General features: G+C 51.2%; 2 protein-coding genes and 1 pseudogene across 7 annotated transcripts in view; 2 read left to right on the forward strand and 1 right to left on the reverse strand.

Annotated features, from left to right (window-relative positions):
* TEX35 (testis expressed 35) overlaps positions 1-6637 on the reverse strand; it is a 9551-nt gene extending 2914 nt beyond the window's left edge. For 5 of the 6 annotated variants that reach the window (XM_077763134.1, XM_077763129.1, XM_077763128.1 and 2 more), the window contains exons 1-5: positions 6501-6637; positions 5575-5733; positions 5048-5116; positions 4126-4182; positions 3378-3437 (exon numbers count right to left, since the gene is read on the reverse strand). In XM_077763134.1, the coding sequence (XP_077619260.1) occupies positions 3378-3437; positions 4126-4182; positions 5048-5116; positions 5575-5733; positions 6501-6539 (384 nt within the window). In that variant the 5' untranslated portion in view covers positions 6540-6637. The remainder of the gene's footprint in view (positions 1-3377; positions 3438-4125; positions 4183-5047; positions 5117-5574; positions 5734-6500) is intronic. The other variant, XM_077763132.1, reaches the window with a different exon arrangement.
* A 12805-nt stretch (positions 6638-19442) lies between these two features.
* Positions 19443-19902, forward strand: LOC144230818 (large ribosomal subunit protein eL29 pseudogene; annotated as a pseudogene).
* A 3284-nt stretch (positions 19903-23186) lies between these two features.
* CLEC20A (C-type lectin domain containing 20A) overlaps positions 23187-26168 on the forward strand; it is a 16918-nt gene continuing 13936 nt past the window's right edge. The window contains exons 1-2 of the mRNA XM_077763090.1: positions 23187-23226; positions 25783-26148. Of these exons, the coding sequence (XP_077619216.1) occupies positions 23187-23226; positions 25783-26148 (406 nt within the window). The remainder of the gene's footprint in view (positions 23227-25782; positions 26149-26168) is intronic.

Genomic DNA, 26168 nt, shown 5'->3' on the forward strand with positions numbered 1-26168 from the left:
TGGCCGCTGGTCTCAAAAAATCAGAGTCAGTATATCTCTTATTCTTAGAAGTGTCACTATGACTTCAAATTCATGTCCCGAAGTGATCTCCTCGTTTTCTCTTCTAAATCTGTTTGCCAACTGTCCTTGCCATCGTCATCACTTTCTTCTAACTGTCCAGATTGCCTGGTGGGGTCATGGACGCTTGCTTCTCCTTCATTCTCTGTGTTGGGTCGACCACCAAGAATGTTATTTTTCCTTCGGTGCACCTTTCGGGTTTATCGTTTCCCTTCTGTTCCTACACCTGGTCCAGTGCTCCTCATCTTGAGCAGGGATGTAGCTTCCTGACTGATAGTCTAGCTCCAGACGGNAAGTGCTGCTTCTAGCATGTTCTTTGATTAAAAATCTCCAGAGGCCTCTTACTGCTTACACAACCAAGTCCCAACCTGTCCGCCTGTCTTTCAAAAGCCTTCATTATCCACCGCCTTTGTGCCCACTCCAGCTTATTTCTCACAGTTTTCCCAGATGATCCCACTTTCATGACTGATCTCCCCACTGACCGTGATCCACTTCACGTTCTTCCTGCTTCCACGCTGTGTGCAAGCTGTTCCCAGTCCCAAAATAGCCTCCTCTGTGCCTTCCCATACCCAGTCCTGCCCACTGACAAAACATTACTGTGTCTGCATTTTAACGTAGAGACAACACATGCCCTTTGTAGAAAATATGGACAATATAGAGGAATATAAAAGCAAATTAATCTCATCACCGAGCAATAACCCTTATTAAGCCCTTTGGTGTATTTCTTTTCAGTCTTTTTTCTAAATATTTACTTTGCTATTTTTTCTCCCACTTAACTGAGATCAGCCTATATAGATTGTATCTTGCTTTCTTCCTTCTCACTATAAGCATTCTTTTTTTTAAATAAGCTTTTTATATCAAAATAATTTGGGCTTTACTGGAAGTTGCAAAATAGTAGAAAGAGTTCCCATATACCTTTCATTCAGTTTCCCCTTAATGTTAACATCTAACCCAATCATGGCATTGCTCTTAACTGAAATTTTTTAAAGTTTATTTATTTATTTTTGAGAGAGAGACAGAAGGAGAGAGTGAATGGGGGAGGGGCAGAGAGAGAGGGAGAGAGAGGGAATCCGAAGAGGGCTCCATAGTGTCAGCGTGGAGCCCAATGCAAGGTTCGAACTCATGAACCATGAGATCATGACCTGAGCCAAACCAAGAGTCAGATGCTTAATCGACTGAGTCACCCAGGTGCCCCAATTATTTTTAAGTAAGCTCCATGCCCAGTGTGGGCCTTGAACTCATAACCCCCAATGTGGGCTTAGAACTCATATGAGACACATGTTCTACCGACTGAGCCAGGCAGGTGCGCCCAGAAACATTTTCTCCAGTAGTTCCTAATTTTCATTCCATGGATATACCATAATTTGGCTATTCTTCTACTGTTGAAAATTGTGGTTTACAGATTTTTGCTGTTATATATAATCATGTGATGAATATCTTTTTACAGATACCCATGCTAGTATTTCTGATTATTTTCATAGGCTAAATTCTGGGAAATGAAACTAATAGGTCAAGCAGTTTGATATTTTTTGATACCTATTGTCTAATTCCTTTCCAGTTTTGTACAAAACTATACTTTGATCAGCAGCATAAGAGCATTCCTGCCCTGTTCTATAAGTGTCATAAATAAAAGGTTTGCCTATTTGAATGTGACAATGACTGAAGTATTGTTTCCATTTGGCATTTCATTGATTATTCATGAGGTAAACCTCTTCAATATATTTACTGTATTTTAGTTGTATTCTCTTTTGTGTATTGTTTGTTCATACCCTGTGCCCATTTTCCATTTTAGCCCTTATTGATTAGTGTGAGATTTAAACGTTACAGATAAAAAACCATTTATCAATGTTTATCCTATTTGTGGAAAATTACTTCCCCCAAACTGTTTGCTTCTTAATTCTGTATACGGTGCTTTGCTGTTATCATTTAAAAATTTTTTATATTATTAAATATATCAACATTTCCTTAATGATTTCTTCTGTTGTATTTTTTTAGACCCTACAGTTAAATATTTATATATATAACTTATTCTTATTGGTTTTTATCATTTAAATTCACTTTAAGGACCATTTCAGTTTTACAGTGTTAGCTGAATTAAGTTCTTCTTCATATAATCAAGATTCTTAATATGAATACATTATCTTTTCCAACATTTGAAAAATCATCTTTATTGCCTTCTAAAATGTATAGAGTTGTGCTGCCCAAAACTTCAGGGTACAAGGGAATCACCTAGTGATCTTTAAAAGCTACTGATGCCTGGACCTGCATTATGGGGTGCAGCTTGGGTATAAGGTCAAAGCCACAGTACAGGTGCGGGCAATATGCAGGCAAGATTAAAAACTACTGCTAAGGTGTGTAGGATGCGGTTCTTATCCAGCGGAAAGCATCAGCATCAGTTTTAGAGTTTGAAGGAACTGCGCCCCCCTCTGGAGATTTTTACTCAGTTCATCTGACCAGGCCTGAGTATACAGAGGTTTAAAATCCTGTGTATCCTCGGCAGAGGTTGATACAGGGTTATATACACTGCTTTTGTTCATATGACTGGTTATCTACACAAGATTATTGTGGTTTTACATGAATTTTATATATCTGGTAGGGGTACTGCCCTTTTATAACTCTTAAAAATTTTAAGATATCTGCTTTGCCTATTTATCCTTCTATATCAGTAGTTCTCAAATTTTCACTTGGGCAACATGAGAGAAATTCAAGGATCTAAGCCCCCTAACACATCAAGATTTGAGAACCACTATTCTAAACATTTCCTTTAACGTTTAGTTTTGAGACACAGAGAGAGAAAGCACGCAAGTGGGGGAGGGGCAAGGAGAGAGGAGACAGAATCTGAAACAGGCTCCAGGCTCTGTCAGCATAGAGCCCGATGCAGGGCTCGAACCCACAAACGAGATCATGACCTGAGCTGAAGTAGGATGCTCAACTGATTGAGCCACCCAGGCACCCTGAGAACCACTATTCTAGAGTCTAGGTGTTCCTCTTAGTAATTGTTGAGTTCAAAACTCATCTTACTAGGCTTTTGGTTAGAGTTTCCCATGTAGCCTTCAAAGCTCACAGGAAGATTCACCTTCTCTGTAAGGCTTTGTGTGGTTACCCCAACGCCACATTCATGACTCATTCTCCAGGCTCCTGATAAACGGACAGCCAGTTGTCATGGAACTCGGTACTTCCTTGTTATTTACTTCTCCCTTGCCATAGAGTTTGGGTCTTCTGCTAGATGGTAAGCAACTACAGGGCAGTTTCCTGTGCAGTCTCCTTCCGTAATTCCCAGTGGGGTACTGGCCCATGGGAGGCACTCAGTAAATGCTTACCTTCATAATCTCCACGAATTCCTGGAGTTTATCAAAATCCTTGTCCATTACACCCTTTATCTAATGGAGAAGAAAGGTATGGCACATATTACTGAATGTGGAGTCACCTCTGGGGCATTTTAAACAAAGGGCATCAGCTGCTTCTTGGATAAAACGCAAGGAACGGACTTGTGGTGGCCAATTAAAGCCCCTTTCTTCCCAAGGAGTCTATGAAGGCACTAGGGCGCATGTACCATGAAGTCACCAGCAGCAGCAGCCTCGGAGGGGCTTAGATCTGGCTGCTACAAGGTTTCCTTGTGGGGCTCAGACCACAGCTTCAGTTACACCTTCTTTCTTCAGCCTTTCCTCTCACCCTACGCACGAGATCGGCGGTTCTAGCAAAGCAGCAAGAGCGTTCCTGCTCGGTGACTTGCTCCGGGAAGAGGAGGAAGGAGAATGGAATTGGCCCCTGACTTCCCCCACGTCCTGGTCAGCTCCTCTCACTCTGTCACTGGGGCTATACCCCCTACTCCTCAATGTGATGCCTTAGAGAGTTCTTGTCATTCAAAACCTGGGGTTAAGCTTCAGACAAGACGAGGCATTGCTACGCTAAGCGGCTCAGCACTGAAACACTGGAGGGGCGCGGGCTGAGCCAGGCGGATGCTTTTTCCATGCAATTCCTGATTCCCTTTGTGATCTGAAGTTAGCCAGTGCATTTTCCTGGAAAGCACCCTTTCCTTCCATGTCCTGAAAGGTCTCATCCTGTTACCTGTTTGATCTCATCCATTTTTTCCTTGAGCTCTTCCCTCACCTCCCTGAGTTCATTCTGAGGAAATAAAATAGGGAAGAGAAGGAGTAAGGCAAAGTCTGGGACAGAAGGGAAAGATCCTGGGGCATTGCTAATAAGGAGGAACAGAGAGCTGCCTCCCGCCAGGGAGAAAAGAAAGGATGCTGTGGCCCATATAGATAGCCCGTGCCTCCCGATATGATGCCCTGAAGGGGACACCTTCACTTCTGTGACGTGACCCCCCAAAATGCATAGCTGCATCTGGTCACCGGGAAGCCTCAGACCTCCATATGAAGGGCCAGTCTACAAGATAAATGACCTATAATCCTCCTAAATGACAATGTCCCAAAAACCAAGGTTGGAGAGCTATTCCAGACGAAAGGCAACTAGAGAGGCGCGGAGCCTCGCCGCAGTGTGTGGTCCTGGACTGGCTCCCACATTCTTTCGTCGTGAAAGATGCGAGTGGAATAACTGATAAAATTAGAATAATTGATACAATTAGGACTGAATCAATGTTCGTGTCCTGGTTTTGATATTTTGCTCATTGTGTAAGAGGCCGTTCTTGTTTTTAGGGCAATAGGCACTGAAATTTGAGAGAAACATGCTCTCAGATGATTCAGAGAACATTATACGTATGTGTGTGTGAATACATAGAGAGAGAGGGAGGGAGGGGGGAGAGAGAGAATCATCAAATGCCAACATTTGGGAAATCTGAGTGAAGGGTGTACTAGAATTCATTGTACAGTGTTTTTGAAAATTTTCCGTAAGTCTGAAATTACTTCAAAACGAAGACTTAGGACAGAACAGAATGGAAGGGGATGAGGCCCCGGGCCCGGAGCAGAACCACAGACCCCAGCTGTGTACCCACCACGGAGCGGCCGGCCGCCGGGGCCGCCCCACCTACCCTCAGCTCCTGTGTCCCTCCTGGTTTGGCAACCAGCCCTTCTTGTTTAAGTCCTTTGTAGTCATAGCTCTGTTGGTTGAAAACAGAAACACAGAATGTCGGACGTCGTGGGTGTGGGGTGGGTGAGGCAGGAGAGATCTTCCCAAGTTTCTGTTCCTCCTTTCGGGCCAGGGCAGGGGTGAGAGCCGGCGGCCCCACCTGCACCGAAAGCTCCACCATCTGCTCTGCTCTGAGCTCGTCACGCCGCCACCCTTCCTGGCCCCTGAACGACCATGCTCCTTCCCCCCCACCCCACTGCCCTTCCTCAGCCCTTCTGTGGCCGTGGCTTCAGCTCCCAGCCCAGCCTGGGGCCTTTCCCGACCCCCTGGGCCCAGCAGCTACCCTGTCAGACCTCCCTATTTCAGTTCTCTGCCAAGCCGGTACCACTACCGAATTTTCCTTGTTTGTTTCTGTATCAGGTCACTGCAAGTGTGAAGTTCTGCGAGAGCAGAGAGCTTGTCTCTCTCTCTCAGTGTCTCCCCCAGCACCTGGGACAGGTCTCGGCTGCCAGGAACAGCGAATGACCCCTGGCTCCAAGTCACCTCCCCACGGGTCTCAGGCCTGGCTGCCGGCATGGCCTCACAAAAGCTTCTTACTTTGGTCAGCTGGGGCTTCAATTCCAGGCACACGGCCCTGTAGTCCTTGTTCTGCAGAGAGAGGAGTTTGGCAGTGCTCCTGTTGGGCGCCAGGGCTGGGGGATGGCACCAGCCTCCTCAACAAGGGCCCCCCTACCCAGCCCTGCCTGTCCAGCTGCCCCCGAACTCGGGCCTGCGTAGCCCACCCCCTCCCAAGGGCCTGATTCAAGACAACCCAAACTTTGTCGTGTTCTCTTCCTTTTCTGAACACGCACCTGCCCAGCCACCAGGCAGCCCTCTCCCCGCTGGGGGGCCTGAGCCGGGAACGTACTAGAAGATGACTTTATGGGAGCCGTGGATTAGTTCAGGCTTCGGGGACAGACTGACTTGCAATCTGATCTCACCTTGCTTGTCTGCTACCTGTGCCGCCCGGGCAGGCTATCTACTCCCTCCACGCCTCCCTTCCTCATCTGCAAATTAGGGGAACTCATCACATTATCTAATAAGGTGCTTGTGTGCCTTAGATGTGCCCGCGGACGCAGGCCTGGCACCGGCCTGGCCCGGAGGCGTGGCCCCGGGGGTGCTTGGAGGTGGTGTGGGTATAACATGGCTCCTCGTCCCAAAGGGAGTCAGCAGAGGCCTCCTTCCTTCCCACCCCACGGCCAGGGATGAATCCCACCCCCCTTCCAGGCTCAAAGGCCACCTCATGCTTAGAATGGAGAGGGAAGAGCCGAACATTCACCAGAAAGTTCTCTGTGTCCCCCTACGCCCACCCTACACCTCCCTTCAGTGAGGACTCAAAGCGGCCCCACGTTGTCCAGCCAATGTTTCTCCTTTACCAGGCTTGACTTCTTCAGTTCCACCCTCTTGGCCGACATGATGGAGGAGGCCAGAGTGTTCTTTAACTTCCCAACCTTCCCACACGGGCCCCTGTGACCAGGCCACTGTCCTAGGTAGATTACAGGCCAAGGTGAGGGAGGACGGCCACCTATCTGTGTACAAAACAGCTGAGGTCACAATGCCCCGGTCCCGCATACTGGCCTGGAGTGACACTACAGCTTTGAGCCTCGGGTGCCTCGGCCACTGAGCTGAGGGATAGGTCAGGTTCCAAACTCCTGCAAGGGGGCAGGGGGTCTCCTGCACAACCCCCCGGGGGGACGACCTGGCCTGTTACGGCCTTGGCGGAAGGCACGCCTCACCAGAAGCAAGAGTTCTGTCTTCTCCCTGAGCGGGACTTACCGACCAGGAAGGGTCTGCCCCGAACAGCTAGCTCCCCTCCCCCACTGCACATCGGTTCTTCTGCTGTACCTTCCCCACGTGGACGGACCCTTCCTTGGGTCCGAAGCTGTCTTGGGTTGAGATGCCTTGAAGTCCCTCCTGCTAACCTGGGGTTCTCTATGCCGGGGGCCGGAGGGGGTGCTGATCTTCGCAGGATGACTTCTGACACCCTGGCCTAACCACACGGCTTGGCCTGTCCCCTCTCTCCCCCGCACCACCCAGTCTCTTCTATCGTCCTGGAAGAGGGCTGAAGCAGGAAGCAAAATGTGGACGGTGCTGACAAGGAGAAGCCTCTGGGGCTGGGGAGCATATTCTGAAGGGGGTATAATTTGTGCCTAAAGAGTCCATGGATTGTGGCCTCTTGTGGGACCTAAAATCATTCGGAATGCAGCTGGCGAGCCTAATTTCTCTTTTCTTGGTATTGTTGGGCATTTTACCTCCTTCGCTCTTGTTTCAACTCTTAGTTGCTATCAGAAAGGCCAACATAGAAAGTCTGAGGACAGCCAGCTTGGGATACAGGAAGGGATGCAAACTGCACAGGAAGCACGTGTCTGCACCCTCCTCCCCTCTCCCTCATTCTGTCCCTCACGGAGGCCGTGAGCTCTAGAACCTTCTCTGGAGCCGTGACAGTGTTTCCGATGCATTTCTGGGGGGTTATTTCACAGCCCCCAACCTGGTGACGGTCATTGCTCTTACTCCATCACAGCCAAAGGAAAAAGTGTCTATCACGCTATTCAGTTGGGGAGAGGCATGATGAGCTTCCCAGGCTTCCTCCCCGGCTGGTAAATGAAGGGTGAAATGTCAGGTCAAAGGGTCCCTTGATCCCTGTACTCAGTCCTTGCAGATCCGCTGGCCACAGAGCAGAAGGGCCCTTTCTGCTCAGGTTCAGGGGACTGCAGGGAAGACAACAGACCTTCTCTCAACCTTCACCAGCCTGGTGGAAGCGGCCCCGTCTCCTCTCTCGTTTGGCTCGAGATCCTCCTAGGCCAACGGCAGAGCTTCTTCTCTTGGCTGATTGGTTGCTAAATGAGGCCCCTTCCGGCCAAGCAGTTCACATGAGCCCGCTGGCCCGTGCACCAGGAAATTGGGTCTAAAAGAATTCAGGGTCTTCATCAACTATACATGTATAATGACCATCATTCGAACAGATGATCACTACTGACCCACAGCTCCAGGCCTGTGCCTCCTCACAGCATCCACGGGTCCTGAGCCCGGATCCATCCCCGTTGTCACCAGCGTGTTCTGGAAGGGCCGAGAAAATACAATCGGTGAGCCTGATTAAATGAACCTTGCGTTATTCTCCTCTGTCTGAAACTCTGCAGTGGCGCGAGGCGCTGGCTGGCAGAACCTGGGTATACTCGAGCCCTGGGCTGTTCTTACCCAAGGAATGCCAGTTGGGCTTTTTCTGGCCCCCCCCTCTTCCTGGCAAAACCCACGGGGACAAGGGCCAGGAACATAAAGCCCACGGACGCTTCAATGGAGTTTGGTGGAAGAGGGATATTCACAACAGAGAGAAAGAAGCAGTCACACGTCTCTTTTCTCCAAGTTGATGTCATTGGAATTTCCTTCAAAGGTCCTGGTTTTTAGGTTTCATGAAGGCCATGTTGTGTGGGAGGCTGCCGGGGGAGGGGGATTTTAAAATGGCCTTGGGGGGGGTGCGTGGGTGGCTCAGGGTTAAGCGTTGGGACTCTTGCTTTGGGCTCAGGTCATGATCTCCAAGTTTGGGGGTTCAGGCCCTGCATTGGGCTCTGTGCAGACAGTGCTTGGGATCCTCTCTCTTCCCTCTTTCTCTGCCCCTGCTATGCACACGCTCTCTCTCTCTCTCAAAATAAGTGAACTTTAAAAATGAATAAACAAACAAATAAATAAAATAAAAATGGCCTTGGGCCTCTGAGTTTGGCCTCTTATAATTCCAGGGGTGACCCAGTGTTCTAAAGCCCTTTGATGAGGACAATATTTCATAAAGGTGTCCAGAATCCTGACAGCTGTGGTCTCCAGTCAACCTTGGGCTAACACGGTTCAACAGATGACCTGGATAATTTGTTCTAAAACACTCTGCAGACGTACCGTTGGGTCTGGCTGCTGCCTTCGGCCAGAGGGCTCTCTGGTTCCAAGCCCCCAGGGAAATTCTCACGTAAAATTTTTAGAGCTTTACTGTGATTAATTACTGCACTGTCCTACTTGACTGATTTATAGAGGCCTCAGAACACTCCACGCTGTGTCAGGGTAGGCTTCTTACGGACACATCGGTTACTCTACAATTTCTGAACATTTCTGCAAGTATAGTATCAGACCTTGGCTAGAATCACAGCCCTATTATATTGTTCCTGTGGAAAAATTACATCTAGTTTCTGTCATGAACTTCTAGTACCTCTATTTCAGGAACAAAATAGAATATTCTGAACAGGTAATTGTAAATCTCCAGATAATTCAAGACAGCTCATGATAAGTAAAAAGTCAGAGCAAATGTACTATATGTATTGTACGAGGACTACAGGCTTTTTTCTTCTGTACATTCACCAGGAGGGACAAGGCCAGGGACATGTTTGCCAGGGCCTTTCAGGACCCAGGGGAACCTGTCACTCTTCCCACAGCCAGCCATTACAGAACAGCCTGTTGTGTGAGATAAAGTAAGAGCCGCCAACAGCCAGAGGCTCCCCTGCTCCTACTGAATATGGCTCCTGGGGCCTCTTTACTTGGCTGGTGTCCCTTTACTCTCTTTGGATGGAATCCCAACAGTGGATGGCAATTATATTCCTGCCTCTTTTGGCACCCCTGCTCAAAGATTCTCTACCGTTGCTCTCCCAGTCCCTTAAAGCCCCTCTCTACTTCTGACACCTCCAAATCCCCATGTATCGCCGACGCCATACATCTGAGTGGCACAATACCCTCTTTGGATTGGCCTTTTGGGGACTATGCCTCGCACAGTGTACGCGGAAGATCACAAATGGCGGGGTTCTGAGGGTTAGTCCTGGGAGCAGCCAGCACCCCCTTTGCTCCCCATTTTTTGGCTGGAACACAACCACACGGCCACACCTACCTGCAGAGCAGGCTGGGACACGTGGCTGGATCTCTCCCAAGAGGAAATAAGTGTAAGGAGCAGGTAGCCAATCTCTGCCACACCTTCTTGATGCAGCCCATCCTTCCCAGTTCATTCTGACAAGTCCCCTTGTAAGAAAACTTGAGTTCACATTCCTCTGATTTTTGTGTAAAGGGAGGAAGCTGACAAGATCAAAAGGGAAGAATACACAAGATGGAGCCGGGATTAAATCTCCCAACGAGTGCGGGCTGGCAGAGCTGGAGTTCAGCTTAAGGGCCCCCTTCTTGTCATCAGAATGGCCAACAGGCTGGGATGCTGAGACAGAAGTTGTAATAATGATCCCGTTTATCCCAGATTTACACTGTAATAATCCCAGTCTATCCTGGATCCATTCTACAAATCTCCCTCCCCTCCTATGGGTACCAGAATGTCAATCTGCTCTGAAGCTTCTCTTGAGTTCTAAGCCCTCTGAGCAGAACTGGGGCCCAAGCATATTGCCTCATCTCTGCCAGCACCTTCCCTGGAGGATGGGCCTCACCCTTGGCTGACAGTCCATAACCTGCTGCAGGTGACCATGTAGGTCTAGCCCTGTGAAGCAACCTGAACATGACTCCTGCATGGGGACACCTACTGCTAGGCCCCACCCACAGACATGGACAACAGCCTCGTCTGGACCAAAGTTTTCCATCATTTAGAGACTGGACACTGGCCGACCTTCTGCGGAGTCAGCCTGGCCGTTGCCTTTTTCACACCTGGTTTACATTCTGCTCTTGCCCATTTTGTCCCCAGGGTCATTAGCACCTCAGAGCTGGGTCCATGTGAAGAATGCTCTGGAAGGTGTGAACCTTCTTCCTTTGGTAGGAGTTCCAGGGCTTGAGCTGAGAAAAGGGGGATCTCCGACCTGGAGCTGTAGGTGGTGATCAAAGCAAGGAAGCTGCTGCACTCAAGAGTCACGTGGAAAGGTCAATGAGCCAGAGAAGTCTTCCCGTCTCCAGACAGGGGAGCCAGAGGCAGATTCTGAGAGCCACCGTGGAGAAGGGAGAGAAGCATTCCCGGCACGGGCAGAGGCAGCCTGCAGGGCTCTCATGGGGGGCCGAAGTGCAAGGGAAACCCAGTGCACCTAAGGACTAAGAATTGGGCAGTTTCCCAGAGTCTGCTCCTTCCTTTCTTGTCACAGGAGTGAGCTCTATGCCGGGCTGTGGATTATCTCTTTTGGCAAAAGGCATCAGTAGGAAGCTAGCCTTTGTCTAGCTCTCAGTCCTCCCATGAGGAAATGCCCATGTGGAAGCATCTGGTCTGCTGCGCGGGTGGAGCCAAGGCACGGCTCTCAAGGAGCCAGTTCTCTGACGTGGGCCTCAACTCTGCTCCTGGAAACCGAGTGTTCACACTCTTGCTGACCCTCCCAACAAGTAAACCTGGGTTCTCTTTGCAACTAAACCTGACTGACAGAGTTGGTCCTACATTTCTGCTAATTGCAGATCTTTGGGAACTCACAAACGCGCGGTGGGAACTCACAAACGCGCGGTGGGAACTCACAAACGCGCGATGGGAACTCACAAACGCGCGGTGGGAACTCACAAACGCACAGTGGGAACTCACAAATGTGTGGTGAGAACTCACAAATGCGTGGTGGGAACTCCCGTCTGGTGGCCCACAGAGACACCTCCTGTGGAAATGTTGAGTACTTCTATTTAGTGACGTCCCATAGATTCTCAAAGTTGGTCATTTTAATTAGCGGCCACGGGAAAAGGGTGTGAAACCCAGTCCTTCAAGTTTTTGGTTTTGTTTTACAGTAAGACTTTTGCTTGGCTTTTTCTGGCAGACGAACATCAGACAGACACTTCTTATAACATCAAGACACCCAGGCTGGCCCTTTCCTCACAAGAAGTTGATGGCATGTGACACTGTTATGTTGGTTCCGCAGGGACTGCTTTTGCCAGAATCTTCGTTCAGGTGCTTGGGAAACACCTGCAAGCCCAGCCGCCTTCCTCCTGCAGGCTGTCTGCAGCCCCAGCTCTTCTTACCACAGGCCTCGGGGATGTTCCTGGGCCATGTGACCAATGAACCCTCTTGAGAAGCACCTTCTGGGGCCCTGAGCTCCTACCTGAAGTTGAGGAAGGGAGGCGCTAAGTGACATTACTCCTCTAGGTGGCAAAACTCATGTGAAAATCGTGGCACGAGCAAAGACAGCTTGGATGGCATCAAACACTGAAGGAGGTCACACTTCTTTCCTGAGCCCCCTATGGACGAGCGTTCACTTATTTCTATCTAATTATTGATCAAAACAAAGTAATGCCCTTCCTTCCCCTACCTCTAAAAACCATGACCACAAACACCCATGCGGAGGATGGGGAACCCCAGAGCCTGCCTGGGTCGCAACCCCCCACCTCACTGCCAGACTCTGTTTATCCAGGCCCAGGGCCAGGGTGGTTCTGAGCAAGAAGCTCTGATTCTCTGTGCGGGGGTTTCCACACTGGGTCCCCTGTTCCTTCAGCACATGCTCACTGAGCACTCACTATGTGCTAGGCACCCTGCCAGGCACCAGGGGCACAGAAATAACTGAGACATGGAGCAGGGCCCCGGGAACTCATCAATGATGGGGCTGACGGAAGCAGCAGAATTTCACTTACACTATGCAGAGGGAGCCCAGAAGAGAGGCACAATCCAGTTCTTGGCGCTGCTTTCTGCCATATTCTTCTGGGCTCCATTCCTGGCCTCGTGAGCTTCCCAGTACCCTGGCTCCTCTAGAGCTAAGTTCTTCTCTAAACCTAGGCACAGGCCCCAGGCAGTGCCATGTTACCCACCATGTGCCAGACTGCAACTGCCAATACCTGCCAGTCCCTCTGAAGACATGCGCTCCCTCTACTCATCAGCAGGGCTACCCTGGTCGGAAAGGTCATCAAAAAGATGTGGCCACCAACTGACCCGGGAGCTGGACCCTGGCACTTGGAGGCTCCTCACCCCCTCCCTTGTCCTTGGATCGTGGTTTCTGCTTTCTTGCACCCAGAGACTATATCCCAAGGTGGTGTGGTGTTGAAAACACCTGCATGGTGTGTGTGGCTAGACCGTGTGAAGGCGTCTTTATAACCCTTGGTTATAAAGGTACACAGTTCCATTCATCTTGCTGCTGCCCAAGACAAGACTCGTATGTAAGTCCCCTTTGCTCATGAAAACCGCCACCCACCATCCTGGAATGACTGCCTCTTTCTCCAGTCTCTCCCTCCCCTCAGAGTTCAGGGGCTAATTTCAGATTGCACCCAGGAAGCTCCCAGGAGGGTTACAGAGCAACACACGCCCTCCATGCTGGGCCCTCGACGGGGTTCACCTGTCTCTGCCGTGTCAGCTGGGTCTTCCAGCATAGAGAGGGCCTAGCCTGTCCCAGCAGGCACACAGCATACCAGCTCAGCCTTCTCTGCTCCATCTGGCCCAAGTTCACCTCTACCTGGCCCTGTCACTAGATATAGCAGCTTGGACTGCACTGAAATCTGTACACCCTCTAACAGTGTAAAACAAAGTGTCCTCTGAGCTCTGTGTGTCAAGCTGACATTTCACCATGTCAGGCTGGGTGCAGGTAACACATTCTCTGCAGGTTCCTGCCTCAGGAAATAATGGTATATTCGTAAATGTAACAGCCCTGAGGTTCTGTACATAAACCCCCTCAGCAATCAGGACGCAGAGAATTAGAAATCGGAAGCCCCAAGGTCCACATGGAGACTTCACTGTGTCGGTATGATACCTATGAGATTCTTCTTGTTGATTCCACTCGGTAGCCTTACCTGACCCCTTTCCTGCTGCAGCCAGAACCCTCAGGACATTGTGTGGACCTTCTCTTTTGTCCTCTGCTTGATTACCTGTATTAGCCAGAGTTCTCCAGAGAAACAGAGTCAATAGGAGATCTACTTATCCATTCATCTATCTGTCAAGATATTCATTTTAAGGAACTGGCTCACGTGATTATGGGCAGAGAGATCGCAGATTCTACTGTCTGCAGGTTGGAGGTCCAGGACAGCCAATGGTGTAAATTCTAATCCAGGTACAGAGAAGACTGACGTCCCAGCTCGAAGACTGGCAAGCAGAGAGGAAGAATTTTTTCTTAGGCTTCCTTCTACTCAGGCTGGGATGGGCCCCACCCACGTTAGGGAGGACAATCAGCTTTATTCAGTCCACCAGCTCAAATATTAATCTTATCTCAAACCATCCTCCCAGACACCAAATATCTGGCCACCCCATGGCCCCATCAAGCGGACACAAAATTAACACCACTTACCTGTTTTTGCTGCCTTCCTGACCCATCACTTCACCTGGAGCGTAGCTCATTTTCTTCCTTTGGTCGTGGCACCCGTGGCCTTGGATCTCCAGGTAACTGGCCTCAGGCCTTGCCCTCCACAACTTCCTTTCAGGGCAGGCCTAGCCGGAGGCCCAGGCTTCTCCAGTCCTTCCCACCCAGACGCTGGCCTTTGGATGTTCTGATACTAGAACCTTCCTTCCTTCCCCCCTGCACCCTGTCGAGAGCTTTCTTTCAGGCCACCATGCCTGGTGATATCAAGGCAGTCTTCCAGGAAGGCATTGCTTTCTCTCTGCTCAGCGTTATGGATCGACCCATTCCAACGCCCTCTACTCACTCAGAGCACTTCGTGCCCTGGGAACCATCAAGCAGGAGGGAGTATTTGTCCATACCTTCCCATCTCCCATTCTTCCAGGAGGGAACTCTCTGCTGTTTCAGATCCCTGCAGCAGCCCCGGGGCCACGGCTGCACAGCTTATGCTGCTTTGGCCCCTTCTGAGCTCCTTCTAGACCTGCCCTCAAGAGTGCAAATCTAGATCCCAGCCCCCACCGCCTCTGCGGTCTCCGCCGCCTGTTGCACAGCTCGGTTAATGGCAACCAAGTGTGCAGATCAGCGGCACCTGCACGGCCGCGTGTCCCTGCGGAAGGGCAGGGCGGCGCATGCGTGGACGTCCTAGCGTGAAGGAGGGGCTTCGGGCCCGTGGACCTGGATTCTCTGGCTCAGTGATTTCCTGGCAACGCTGCCAGTGTTTTTCTTGCAGAATGAACTAGAGTCAAGGGTTCAACTACAGAGATGGGGGATCACTGTAGTAAGATGACTAGTGTCTTAACCCAACATTTTGAATGTGTGTGTGTGTGTGTGTGTTTCCCCATCCACAAATGATCCTAAGATGGAGGGATCACTGGGGGCACCTGATGGCTCAGTCGGTTGAGCGGCTGGCTTCAGCTCAGGTCATGATGTCCCACTTTGTAAGTTCGAGCCCGAGTCAGGCTCTTTGCTGTCAGCACAGAGTCCACTTCGGATCCTCTCTCTCTCTCTGCCCCTCCCTCCTCTGCTCGTACTCTCTCTCTCTCAAAACTAAACAAACCTGAAAAAAAGAAGTAGGCATTATTGTTGTTTCCATCTCACAGATGAGGAAGCTGTTTAACCAAACATTGAATCATTTTTCTGCAGTCACAGAGCTAGGTGGGAGGGGCATGAAATGAACGCAGGCAGCCTGGCTACCCGGTCAGCGCGTTTAACCTCCTCCCCAGATGGCCTCAGTGGAGCGGTGAGGACCCACCACCTTCTCTGTCCCACCCGCGGCAGCCCACGCCAGCATTTCCCACTTGACATTTGTAAAATAGGGGTTAAAGAGATAACTGAGTAGACGCCAGGCCTGCCTGCCTGCAGGAGAGTGTCCTGCCCAAAGCAGATGTGGAGACTCCGTCACGTCCTCCATCCCATTTAGTAGCCTGGAGGTGAGGCCTTGAATAGCAACCTCAAAGAGCAACTTTGGGGAGCACAGGCCTGTAGTGTCATACAGACCTGGCTTCAGACCCCAGGTCCTCTCCATACTAGTCACAGGACCTCAGCTGGTTTCCTCGACACCCTGAACTTGTTTCCTCACCGGAAAATAGGATAATAGTAGAGTACCTGCCTCATAGGGTTTTTGAATTTTAGCTCTTAGAATTACATAAGGCAACGTATATAAGGGGTGTGGCAAAGCTCCCTGTGAACTGGAGCTGCTCCAAAGTCCTCTCTTTCACGAGGACAATGCCCTCCACTCCTTACACCCTGGCCGAGACCTCTCAGGGCAGGAAGCAGCCCTTAAAGATACTAGTGATTCCTCCTTTAAAAAAAATATTTATTGGGGCGCCTGGGTGGCTTAGTCGGTTAAGCATCCGACTTTCGCTTAGGTCATGATCTCGCGGTTAGTGGGTTCGAGCCCCGCGTCGGGCTCTGTGCTGACTGCCAGCTCAGAGCCTGGAGCCTGTTTCAGAGTCTGTGTCTCCCTCTCTCTCTGACCCTCCCCTGCTCACGCTGTCTCTCTCTCTCTCTCTCCTAGAAATAAAATAAAAATATTAAAAAAAATATTTATTTTTGAAGGGGGGAGAGGGACAGAGAGAGAAGGGGACAGAAGATCCAAAGCAGGCTCTGAGCTGTCAGCACAGAGCCCGATGTGGGGCTCGAACCCACGAACCGTGAGATCATGACCTGAGCCAAAGTTGGACGTTTAACCAACTGAGCCACCCAGGCGCCCCTGATTCCACTTTTTTATTTATGGTCCCACCCCCACCCCTGGCACTCTGGACCAAGCCCAGGAGTGTTTTGGGGGTGAGGCTAGAGGAGAGGGTGGGGGGGATTTAGCAGACACAGATACACCCAGGTGCATGTGGTATGTACCCCAATAACCCTCTCCTGCTGGAACCCCGCACTGTATACTTAAAAGGAAGTAAATAAAATATTGAAAGGAGATCAATAATCAATCTATGAAGTTAGAGAACCTTCTAAGAGGATGAAATAATTGTTGAAGAAAATGACATGAAGCAGAGCAGAACAACAACAACAAAAAGAAACAGAAAAGAACAAATCAAAAAGTGGCATGCATACGCACACACTTACGTGAAACAGAAAGAATTTAGTAATTTGAGAGATAATATGAGCAAAATTGGAGATAATACACATAATAGGTTAAAGAAAAGAAAAATGGTCAAATTATGTAGATACAATGAACTCAGGAAACATTTACTTGTTTGCCAATTTTTTATTGTAATAAAACACACAAAATTTACCATCTCAACCATTTTTAGATGTATAGTTTAGGGGGATTAAATACATTCAGAACTCTTTTCTTCTTGTAAAACTGAACCTCTGTACCCAGTAGCTCTTCCTCCTCCCCTTCTCCAGCCACTGGCAACCCCCATTCTACTTTTTACGTTTATGATTTTGACGAAGTGCCGTGTTTAAGTGGAATCACAATATTCGTCTTCATCTGGCTGACTTCTTTCATTCAGCATCATGTCCTCAAAGTTCATCCATGTCGTAGCTCATGTCTGAACGTCCTTCCTTTTAAAGGCAGAAGAAGAATATTCCAGTGTATGTATAGACCACACTTTGCTTACCCATTCTTCACTCCACGGACACTGGGGTTGCTTCCATGTTTTTATAGCAACTGTGAATAATGCTCCTATAAACACGGGTGTACAAATATCCCTTTGAGTCTCTGCTTTCAGTTCTTTTGGGTACATACCCAGAAGTGGGATTGCTGGATTCTATGGTAGTTCTGTTTTTAATGTTTTGAGGAACCTCCATACTATTTTCCAAAGTGGCGGCACCAATTTACACTCCCACCAATAGTGCGTAAAGATTCCCTTTTCCACACATCCTTGCCAACACTTATTTTCCTTTGTTGTTTGTTTGTTTGTTTTGGTTTTTGGTAGTTGCCATTCTAATGAATGTGTATTGGTGGCTCACTACGGCTTTTTTTTTAATGTTTATTTATTTTAGAGACAAAGAGACAGAGCACAGCCGGGGAGGGGCAGAGAGAGAGAGGGAGACAATCTGAAGCAACCTCTAGGTTTTGAGCTGTCAGCACAGAACCCGATGCAGCGCTTGAACCCAAGAACCTTGAGGTCATGAAGTGAGCTGAAGTCCGACACTTAACCGACTGAGCCACCCAGGTGCCCCTCACTACACTTTTGATTTACGTTTCCCTAATGATTAGTGATGTTGGGCATCTTTTTTTCATGTGTTAATTGGCTGAAATATTTATTTTTAAAGGATTACAGTAGGATTTGGGCTTTCTTTTAAGATTAGTTAATAAAACAGCACTTAACTGGGGGGGAAATAAAGGGAAAATACATACAGTTGTAGTTTAGAGTCCAAGGGTTCATCCTCCTCTTAGGCAACAGGAAAAATGTTTCTTCAGAACGTAAGGAAGCAGGACTGGATGTGTTACTGAGTCCTGGCCTGTAGGGGGCGCCCAAGAGCAGAGCACCCTAGATGCTTCTTCCAAAGGATCCAAGGGTCTTACCCCAGGTGCCCTACTGCTTTCCCCAGATGTGTAGGGATTAGACAGGCTGGCTGTAGCAGAACATTTCCTTCAAGCAGAAATGGCCCCACAAAGCACAACTCACTTTAGCGGGTCATGTCCACACCCTAAAATCACCAACAGTCAATGATTCATTCATTCATTTACTCAGTAAATATGTGTACCAACAAACACTCTGTTTGCCAGGCACTGAGACCTATGTTTGCAACAGAAGATGGTCGAAGCAGATTTGGGTTACAACCTGTATAAATGCTTCAGAACAGTGAGCAGGAACAAAGGTCCAGAACCCCTCTCCCCAGAGCCCCACCTTCAGGGAGGCCAGTAGTGAGCAAGTACACTTCAGAGATGTCCCTTTATTAAATGGAATATTGCTTATGGCTCTGCAGGATACCGAGCCTTCTCAGAGGCCAGATGTGCTGTGTGTCTATCAGTCAGGTCGAGCCTTCAGCTCAAAATGCATCCCTGCAGGGGAGAGAAAAACTTTCCCCTTTCTTAAGGGAAAGAGAACATTAACTAAGCATCACCGACAGGACTGGAACAGTGCAACATTTTTAGCTATTAACTTGTGTTTCTCTTCTAGGGCCCTGGGCTGGAGAAGGACCTCAGAGAGGAGCAGCTGGGTGGGTCCCAGTCTCTGGGAACATATTCTGCTGCTGGGGTGGCTCAGCCAAGGGGGCGGGGGTCTGGCAGACCTCAGATTATCCAGGAAAACGGAGATCTCTGTGGTAAGCAGTGCAGACAGAGCACAGTGTGGATGAGACTCAGGCTTTGTTCTTCTCCCGCTGTGTGCGTGTGCGTGTGTGTGCGCGCGCGAGTGTTTTGTGGGAACAGCCCTGATAATTGATGAGGCTAAACTTCTTCCTTACCTGGCAGGGTGAGAGCTCAGAGTCAAAATTAAGTTGATTTACATGTTGCCACGGTAGCAGAGAACCTGGAAGTCTCCTGCGCTGTGGCAGGTGTGGAAGGGATGGAAGCTCGCTGCAAGAGAGTTAGCAGTGTCTTAACAGCGTGCATTTAACATATCTTACCACGCCACCCAGCCGTCCCACCCCTAGGCACCCCTAGAGGAAGTAAGAACATAACCCAGTCTTTCTCTTTCTCTTCTGCTCCAAGGTGCTTTGGGAGCCCCCAGCTTCAGTGCAGACATGGCCAAGTCCGAGAACCACATTACGCACAGCCAGTCGCAAAAATGGCACAGAAATGGCATCAAGAAACCGCAGTCACAAAAATATGAATCTTTTATGGGTAGACCCCAAGTTCCTGAAGAACATGCGCTTTGCGAAGAAGCACAACAAGAAATGCCTGAAGATGCAGGCCAGCAATGCCAAGGCCACGAGCGCATGTGCTGAGGCTGTCAAGGCCCTTGTCAAGCCCAACATCCCAAGGACTGGCAGCCGCAAGTTCAATCGACTTACCTGCACCGCTCACCCCAAGCTCGGGAGACATGCTCGTGCCCCCATTGCCAAGGGTCTCAGGCTCTGCCGGCCAAAGTCCAAGGCCAAGACTCAAATCAAGGCCCAGGCTGCAGCTGCGACCCCGGCTCCAGCTCCAGCTGTGGCTCAGGCTCCCATAGGTGCCCTGCCCCCCACAAAGTCTCTGGTGTAGAGGCTTCTGCTTGCCAGTGGGAGGATGGAGAGACCGATAAGATCCCGGGCTTCTGTTTGCATGGGGCTGGGGGCCTGCTGTGCTGTGCTGTTTGCGCAGAGAAGCTGGTGGCAGGAGCTGTGAAAAAAAAAAAAAAAAAAAAGGAGCACCTATATCCACGCAAAGACTTTCTTGAATGTTCACAGAGGGCTTGAGCATCATGACCTCACACTGGAATAAACAAATTGTGGTATGCTCCTGCGCCGGAACAGCACTCAGCCATAAAGAGGAGGAAGGTACAGATGTGTACGACAACATGCTGAATCTGACAGACACTGTGCTGAGGGAAATTCCATTCAAACGAAATGCTAGGAAACAAATCTGTAGCGACAGAAAGCAGATGGGTGGTTGCTTGGAGCTGGGGCGGGGTCAGGGATTGCAGCAAGGGGCAGGAGGGAACATTCTGGGGTGTTGGTAATGTTCCAGAAGCCAAATGTGGCGGCGGTTCTACTGGTGTACACGTGCCGCACGACCGATCAAACTGTGTACTCCAAATAGATGCATTTTGTCGTGCGTGCACCTTAGGACACTTAGGTTGACTTAGAGACCGTCCAGAGGTACGACTTTGTTGCACTAGAGCTGGTGTGGTGTGTCGGACCCACTGCCAAGATTATTCCACTTAGTCTTCATGGTACGGTTGTCGGAGAGCCATGATTACCTCCTTGTCAAGGACTTAGCAACACTGGTAAGGAATTGTTCAGGGNCTGTACTCCTGGAGATAGCGAGGGACCCCACGGGTAAGGGCCCTCCCCTAGAAGACTGCATCCCCCCCCACCCCGCCCCTGCTTCAGACACGAGCCACAAGTCCAGGTTGTTATCCGTGCTTTTGACCAACTGGCTGTAGAAGGGAGGTTCCCAGGAACCTCCTCAGGTTTGGTTAATTTGCTACAGGGGCTCAGAGAAAGAAACGTTTTACTTATTAGGTCACTCACTGGTTTCCTACAAAAGGATGTAAGAGCCGATGGAAGAGACGATAGAGGAGATGCAGAGGGTGAGGGATGGGGAAGGCACGGAGTTTCCGTGCCCTCTCGAGGCTCACCGCTCAACCCGATCTCCATGGGCTCCCCCACCGGGAAGCTCCTGGAACCCCGGACTTTGGGGATTTTTACGGAGGTTTCATCATGTACACGTGATCAGTCATGAACCCTGGAGAAGGGAGGGGGCTGACAGTTCCAAGCTTCTCATCTTTCTGATGGGCAGCTCCCCATTCCATCCAGGAGCCCACCTAGCGTCACCTCCTTAGAACAAAAGTCACTCCTGTCACCCAGGAAACTAAAAGGGTTTTAGAAGCTTCGTGCCAAGAAACAGCAGAAACCAATATACATTTTTTTTCCTTTACATATTGTTCTATCATCTGACAGGACTCAAGGCTTAGGGAAAACCACCCGAGTGGCGCTTGGCTGGGGCACTGTGGCCACAAAGCGCCTCTCTAACAAAGACCCTAGACGGTCATTAGCAGCTCACTTTGTAGGAAAACACCTGCCTGCTCTCTGGGGGGCTGAGATCCTGTCCGCGTAATAAAGCAAGTGTGGGCCATGCGGCTTCCACTCCAGGGTTACAGATCTGGTCGGTTTGGGAGAAAAGAGGGGCACCTGGGTGTCTCTGTCAGTGGAGCATCCGACTCTTGATCTCAGCTCCGATCTTGATCTCAGGGTCGTGAGTTCAAGCCCCATGTTAGGCTCCGCGCTGGGCATGGAGCCTACTTTAAAACAATAAAGAGAAAAGGTATATATTGAAGGTGGGAAAGTGAAGGTTATAAGCCTGTACTTAAGGCTGTGTCCTGTCCGGGCGCAAATGCATTCCTACTTTGGGCGACGGGGAAAAAAGCTCTGGGGAATTTCAGGAACCCCACTGCTTTCTGCAATGGTTTGTCTCTGGGTCGCTTAGGAAGCCCGATGCTTCCTTGTGCCTCTGTTCCTTTTGTCCAGTGAGGCTCATAGCCTGGGGAGCAGGGCTGTCATCTCTCTGTCATCACCAGCCTGTGGCGTCCGGCTGAAGCCTCCTGGCTCATTCACGGGTTCAGGACCTCTGGGTACGAGACAGAGTCCTGGGCGGGCGTGGGACGTCTAAGGAAGAAACAACCCAGCAAACCTGAGACAAACCATCCCGCCGCCTCTCTATTGAGAGTTTTGCTGTCCTTGTGATGGGCGAGCACTTTGTGACTATAGCGCGGCCCCTGCTGTCAAGCGCTCCGGGTTGTGCTGGTGGAAACAGGTGAATGGAATGGCAACCAGAGTGCCAGCAGCCTCCAGGAGCAGCTCCGCCTGCGTCCCACACTCGCTGCACTTCCCCGGGGGGGTGGGGGGGGTCCCCACGCTCCCAGGGGGAAGCCCCAGTGCTTAAGTCAGGAGACCTGAGGACACCTGGGTGAATGGCCGAGCTGCCCGGTGGCAGGGACAGGACCGCCTCGGCCAGGTTGTCAGGCTCTCTCTCCTCCCCGAGAGCGGCCCCGAGAGGCCCTGGCACAGATGTGTTCGGCCACCGGGGTGAAGTCACTGCAGAGAGAATATTGTGGCAGGACATTCGTGCCGAAGCAGTAGCCATTTTTCTCTTTCCCTTTGCCCTTTCAGTCAGAGGGGCTGGGGAGGGTGTGAAGGGACAGAGGCCAGAAAAGAAACTTCCAGACTCTGGTTTCCCAAAGCTTAACCCTTAAGGGAATGGGGAGAGTTCTGGAGATAAACAGGATGTTGAGGGGGAGGGAGGAAGGGAGAGAGAGAGAGAGAAGGCTGTTCTTGGTTCCCCAGAAACAGCGCCTTGGGCTCCAGTCTGTACTTCATCAGGGAGCCAGAGCCCAGCCCAGAGTGGGGGGCCTCGGACGCCCCTGAAACGGCCTCCTCATTGCCTCCACCTCATGCTTTCCCGTGACCTGAGCTTCAACTGCTGTCCTGCGACTTCCCAGCACGCAGTTGTTGAGTCATTTCACTTCTCCCAGCCACAACCTTCCCGCCTGTAAAATGGGGATCCTGAAGTCTCTCCCTGGTGCTGTGGTTGCTGAGGGTGAGCAGGGAGCATAGTCCCGCAGAGGCTGGGCCACACACTTCCCTNGCTTAATTCTGGCTGCATTCCCAGCACCCCACACGGTGCCCGGCATGCAGTAGGCGCTGAGTAAGTGTTTGTTTAGTAAAATCTGTTGGTTTTGGTAGGAAGAGGAGAGTGGAGAGCAAGGAATAAAAACCCAGAAGGCCGGGCTCCGCCGCTGCCAGAGGGGAGGAGTCCTCCCGCCGCGCGGGCCCTGTGCTGCCACCATGCTGGTCCGGGGGCTCCCCGTGTCCCTCTGTGCAGCAGGTAAGGCCGCCCCCGCCCGGCCCGGGGACGAAGCATGCCCAGGCTTGGGTCTGACGGAAGACAGGGCGCCCTTCCCCGGAGGCTCCCAGATTTTGAGGTTAAGGGGAGACAGCATGGAAAGAAATGAATGTTTTCCAGCTGTCAGCTCAGGCGTGGTGGGGAAGCCTCGGCCTTGGCCCCCGGCTGGGGTCCCCTCGCTCCTTCCCCCTGCAAACCCGCAGGCCCAGGCCCAGCACTGGAGTTCGCTGCTCTGCATAGAACGTCACTCATTCATTTCTTCATTTATGCATCTAACCAGTAAACGTTTACTAAGTGCCTAGTCGGTGCCAGTCAGATGTGGCCCCTGACCTCACCGAGCTTACGTCGTAACGAGGGGAGAAGACCTTTGGCAAGAAGACAGCAAACACGATTAGCAGACACTGTGACCAGTGCAGTGAAGGAGATGAGCCGGGTGGCAAGAAGGAAGAGTCACAGGGAGCGATGGGCAAGGCGGGGAAGTCTTCAGATCACGTGGGTGGCGGGGTTTCCCTGAACAGGGAGATCTGGGCTGGGCCTAAGGGTAAATCAAAGTGCAAAGAATAAAGGCAGGAAAGCAGCCGGGGCACAGGGAGGAGCCTGTGAGCACGAGGAACACATGCAGGAGGCTGCGGCAGCTTCGAGAAGAGCAGGCCCAAGACCCCAGGGCTCGTGGGCTGTGGTAAGGAGCCGTGGTCACCTGTGGGAGCCCCTAGGATGTGGGGAGAGGGAGCTGTATTGTGACAGCTGGGGGTGAGGGATGGGGGGTGGGGAGTAGAAGCAGAGGGACCCCCTGGGGCCAGTGCTATCAGTCCCAGAGGGAAAATGGCGGCTTGGGTCAGGGCAGCAGTGGGCGTGGAAAGGCCTGCAAAGTTCAAGAAGGTTCCAGCTCTGAGGAATGACAGGATTTGCAGTGCAATTGGATGCCAAGAATATGAGACAGGGAGGGACCAGCGATGACCCCTGGGTTGGGGCGGGAGATGCTGGCGTGAGTGGTGCCTTTCGATGAGCTGGGAGCCCCAGGGCAGAGCCCACGGGTAGGGAGGATCTATCTGTGTGACTGACGCACAGTGGGACACAAACACAGAGCCCAGCGCCAGAGGCTGGAGTCAAGGACGCATCGGGACACAGAGTCTACAGCCAGCGCTTCTCAAACTGTGGGTTGTGAGCCACTGGGTCCTAAAATCAATCTAGTGGGCCACAGCCAGGGATTTTAAAAAATTAAACAGAATAGAGTAAAAAATACCAAAGTGAGTCACACTTCGTAAGAATGATTTTTTCCCTTCCCTTCTCTGACGCAGGGGTCCTCCAGCTTTTCTCAGCCACAGGCAGCATCTTGGACTCTGGTGGGTGTGACGAGCTTCACCCTGTTGACAAGTGTCTCGTCAGCCCTGTCTCTGTCCTCCTGATTATACACATCTTGGCCACCGTGTGTGCACAGTTCTGCAGTCTTCTGGTCCTCTCCTAGGGCATCTGGCTTGAGGCTGATCCCTTAAGGCCTAGGACCCACTGGCCCCCACCATCCTGGCACCAGGCCCTTCACCCCCCTCCACCCTGGCACCCCCGCCAGGCCTGGCGGGGCAGAGTAGCCCCTGACCAGCTGTTTGTGAGGACCCCACAAGGGCATGGGGTCAGGAAGGAAGGAAGCCAACACTGAGATCTTGGGGCTTGGGGGTGGCTCTTGGGAGAGATTTGACTTGCTCATTAGTTCGTTTGTTCCTTCCTTCCTTCCTCCATTCATTTCCTTCTGATGTGCTGGACACTGGGGATATAAGGATGAATAAGGCTCGTTCTTTGCTCCCAAGTTGCTTGCACCTGGTGGTGGAGACAGACCAAGCAAAAAAGTCCTTTCCCCGGGGCGGGGGATGGTTTACAAAATCCTGATGCCATCCCAGCAAATTCAGATCCTTGCTGTGGGTGGGCCTGCACATCAGGGTATTGGGAAAACTCCCCTGTTCCCAGCCCTGCCTACCACAGGGCAGTCCCCCGCCGCCATTCAGGGCCCGGACCTGGGAACTTCTCCCATAGTGTCCTGGCTCTGTCCCTTCCCACTGGGTGGCCTTGGTCAAGTCCCTTAACTCTGGGACTGGCTTTCCTCATTTGTAAAACAGGCATGGGGACGTCTATCCTGGGAGTTACTGGAAGGATTCCACGTGGTGCAGGCACCCGCTTGTGCTCAGGCCACAATGGCTATTGTTACTAAGCACTAACAAAGGGGCCCTGAACAAATGGAAGAGTGCCTACTCAGCATGGGGCAGAGGGCTGAGCAGTTAGTTGCGCAAGGGGAAGGGGGAGATTGGGACACCGGAGAAGGAGGGATCGAGGGGGAGCAGGGGGTGGCGAGTGGCCAGTCCTTCCAGGCCAAGAGAACGGCTGGTGCAAAGGCCCAGAGGCACAGCTGTGTGCGAGTGGAGAGCCCGCGGTAAGGGGTGGCGTGGGGAAAACCAAGTCGGGGAGGCTCCCTGTGTCGAGGGCGAAAGCTCTTTGAGGACCAGGGGTGGGTCGCGGGCAGCCATGCGCCGACCACCTCTCCTGTCCCAGCCCTGCAGCTGATGAGCGGTGGCAAGAAGTTCTCCAGGGTGGAGGCAAAGCTGAGCTGGTCTGAGGCCCTGCGGTACTGCCGGCTGCACCACACAGACCTGGCCGACCTGCAGAGCATGAACCGCGCGAGCAGCGTGAGCTCCCTGTACTCGCTCACCAGCAGCACCGCGGCGTGGATCGGCCTCTTCTTCGACGTGCGCGTGCGCGGCCTGAGCTGGTCCAGCGGCTCCGCCTTCACGGCGCCGGCGTGGAGCTCGCTGCCGATCTTCTCCGAGGGCATGTGCGCCACCCTGTACTCCGTGTCCTTCCTCCCCAGCCTTGGCGTCGCGTCGTGCACGGCGCAGAAGCCCTTCATCTGCTACTACGGTGTGTTACGGTGTGTCCGC

The sequence above is a fragment of the Crocuta crocuta genome, unplaced genomic scaffold, assembly GCF_008692635.1.
Source record: "Crocuta crocuta isolate KB4526 unplaced genomic scaffold, BGI_CrCroc_1.0 scaffold3, whole genome shotgun sequence".
Lineage (NCBI taxonomy): Eukaryota > Metazoa > Chordata > Mammalia > Carnivora > Hyaenidae > Crocuta > Crocuta crocuta.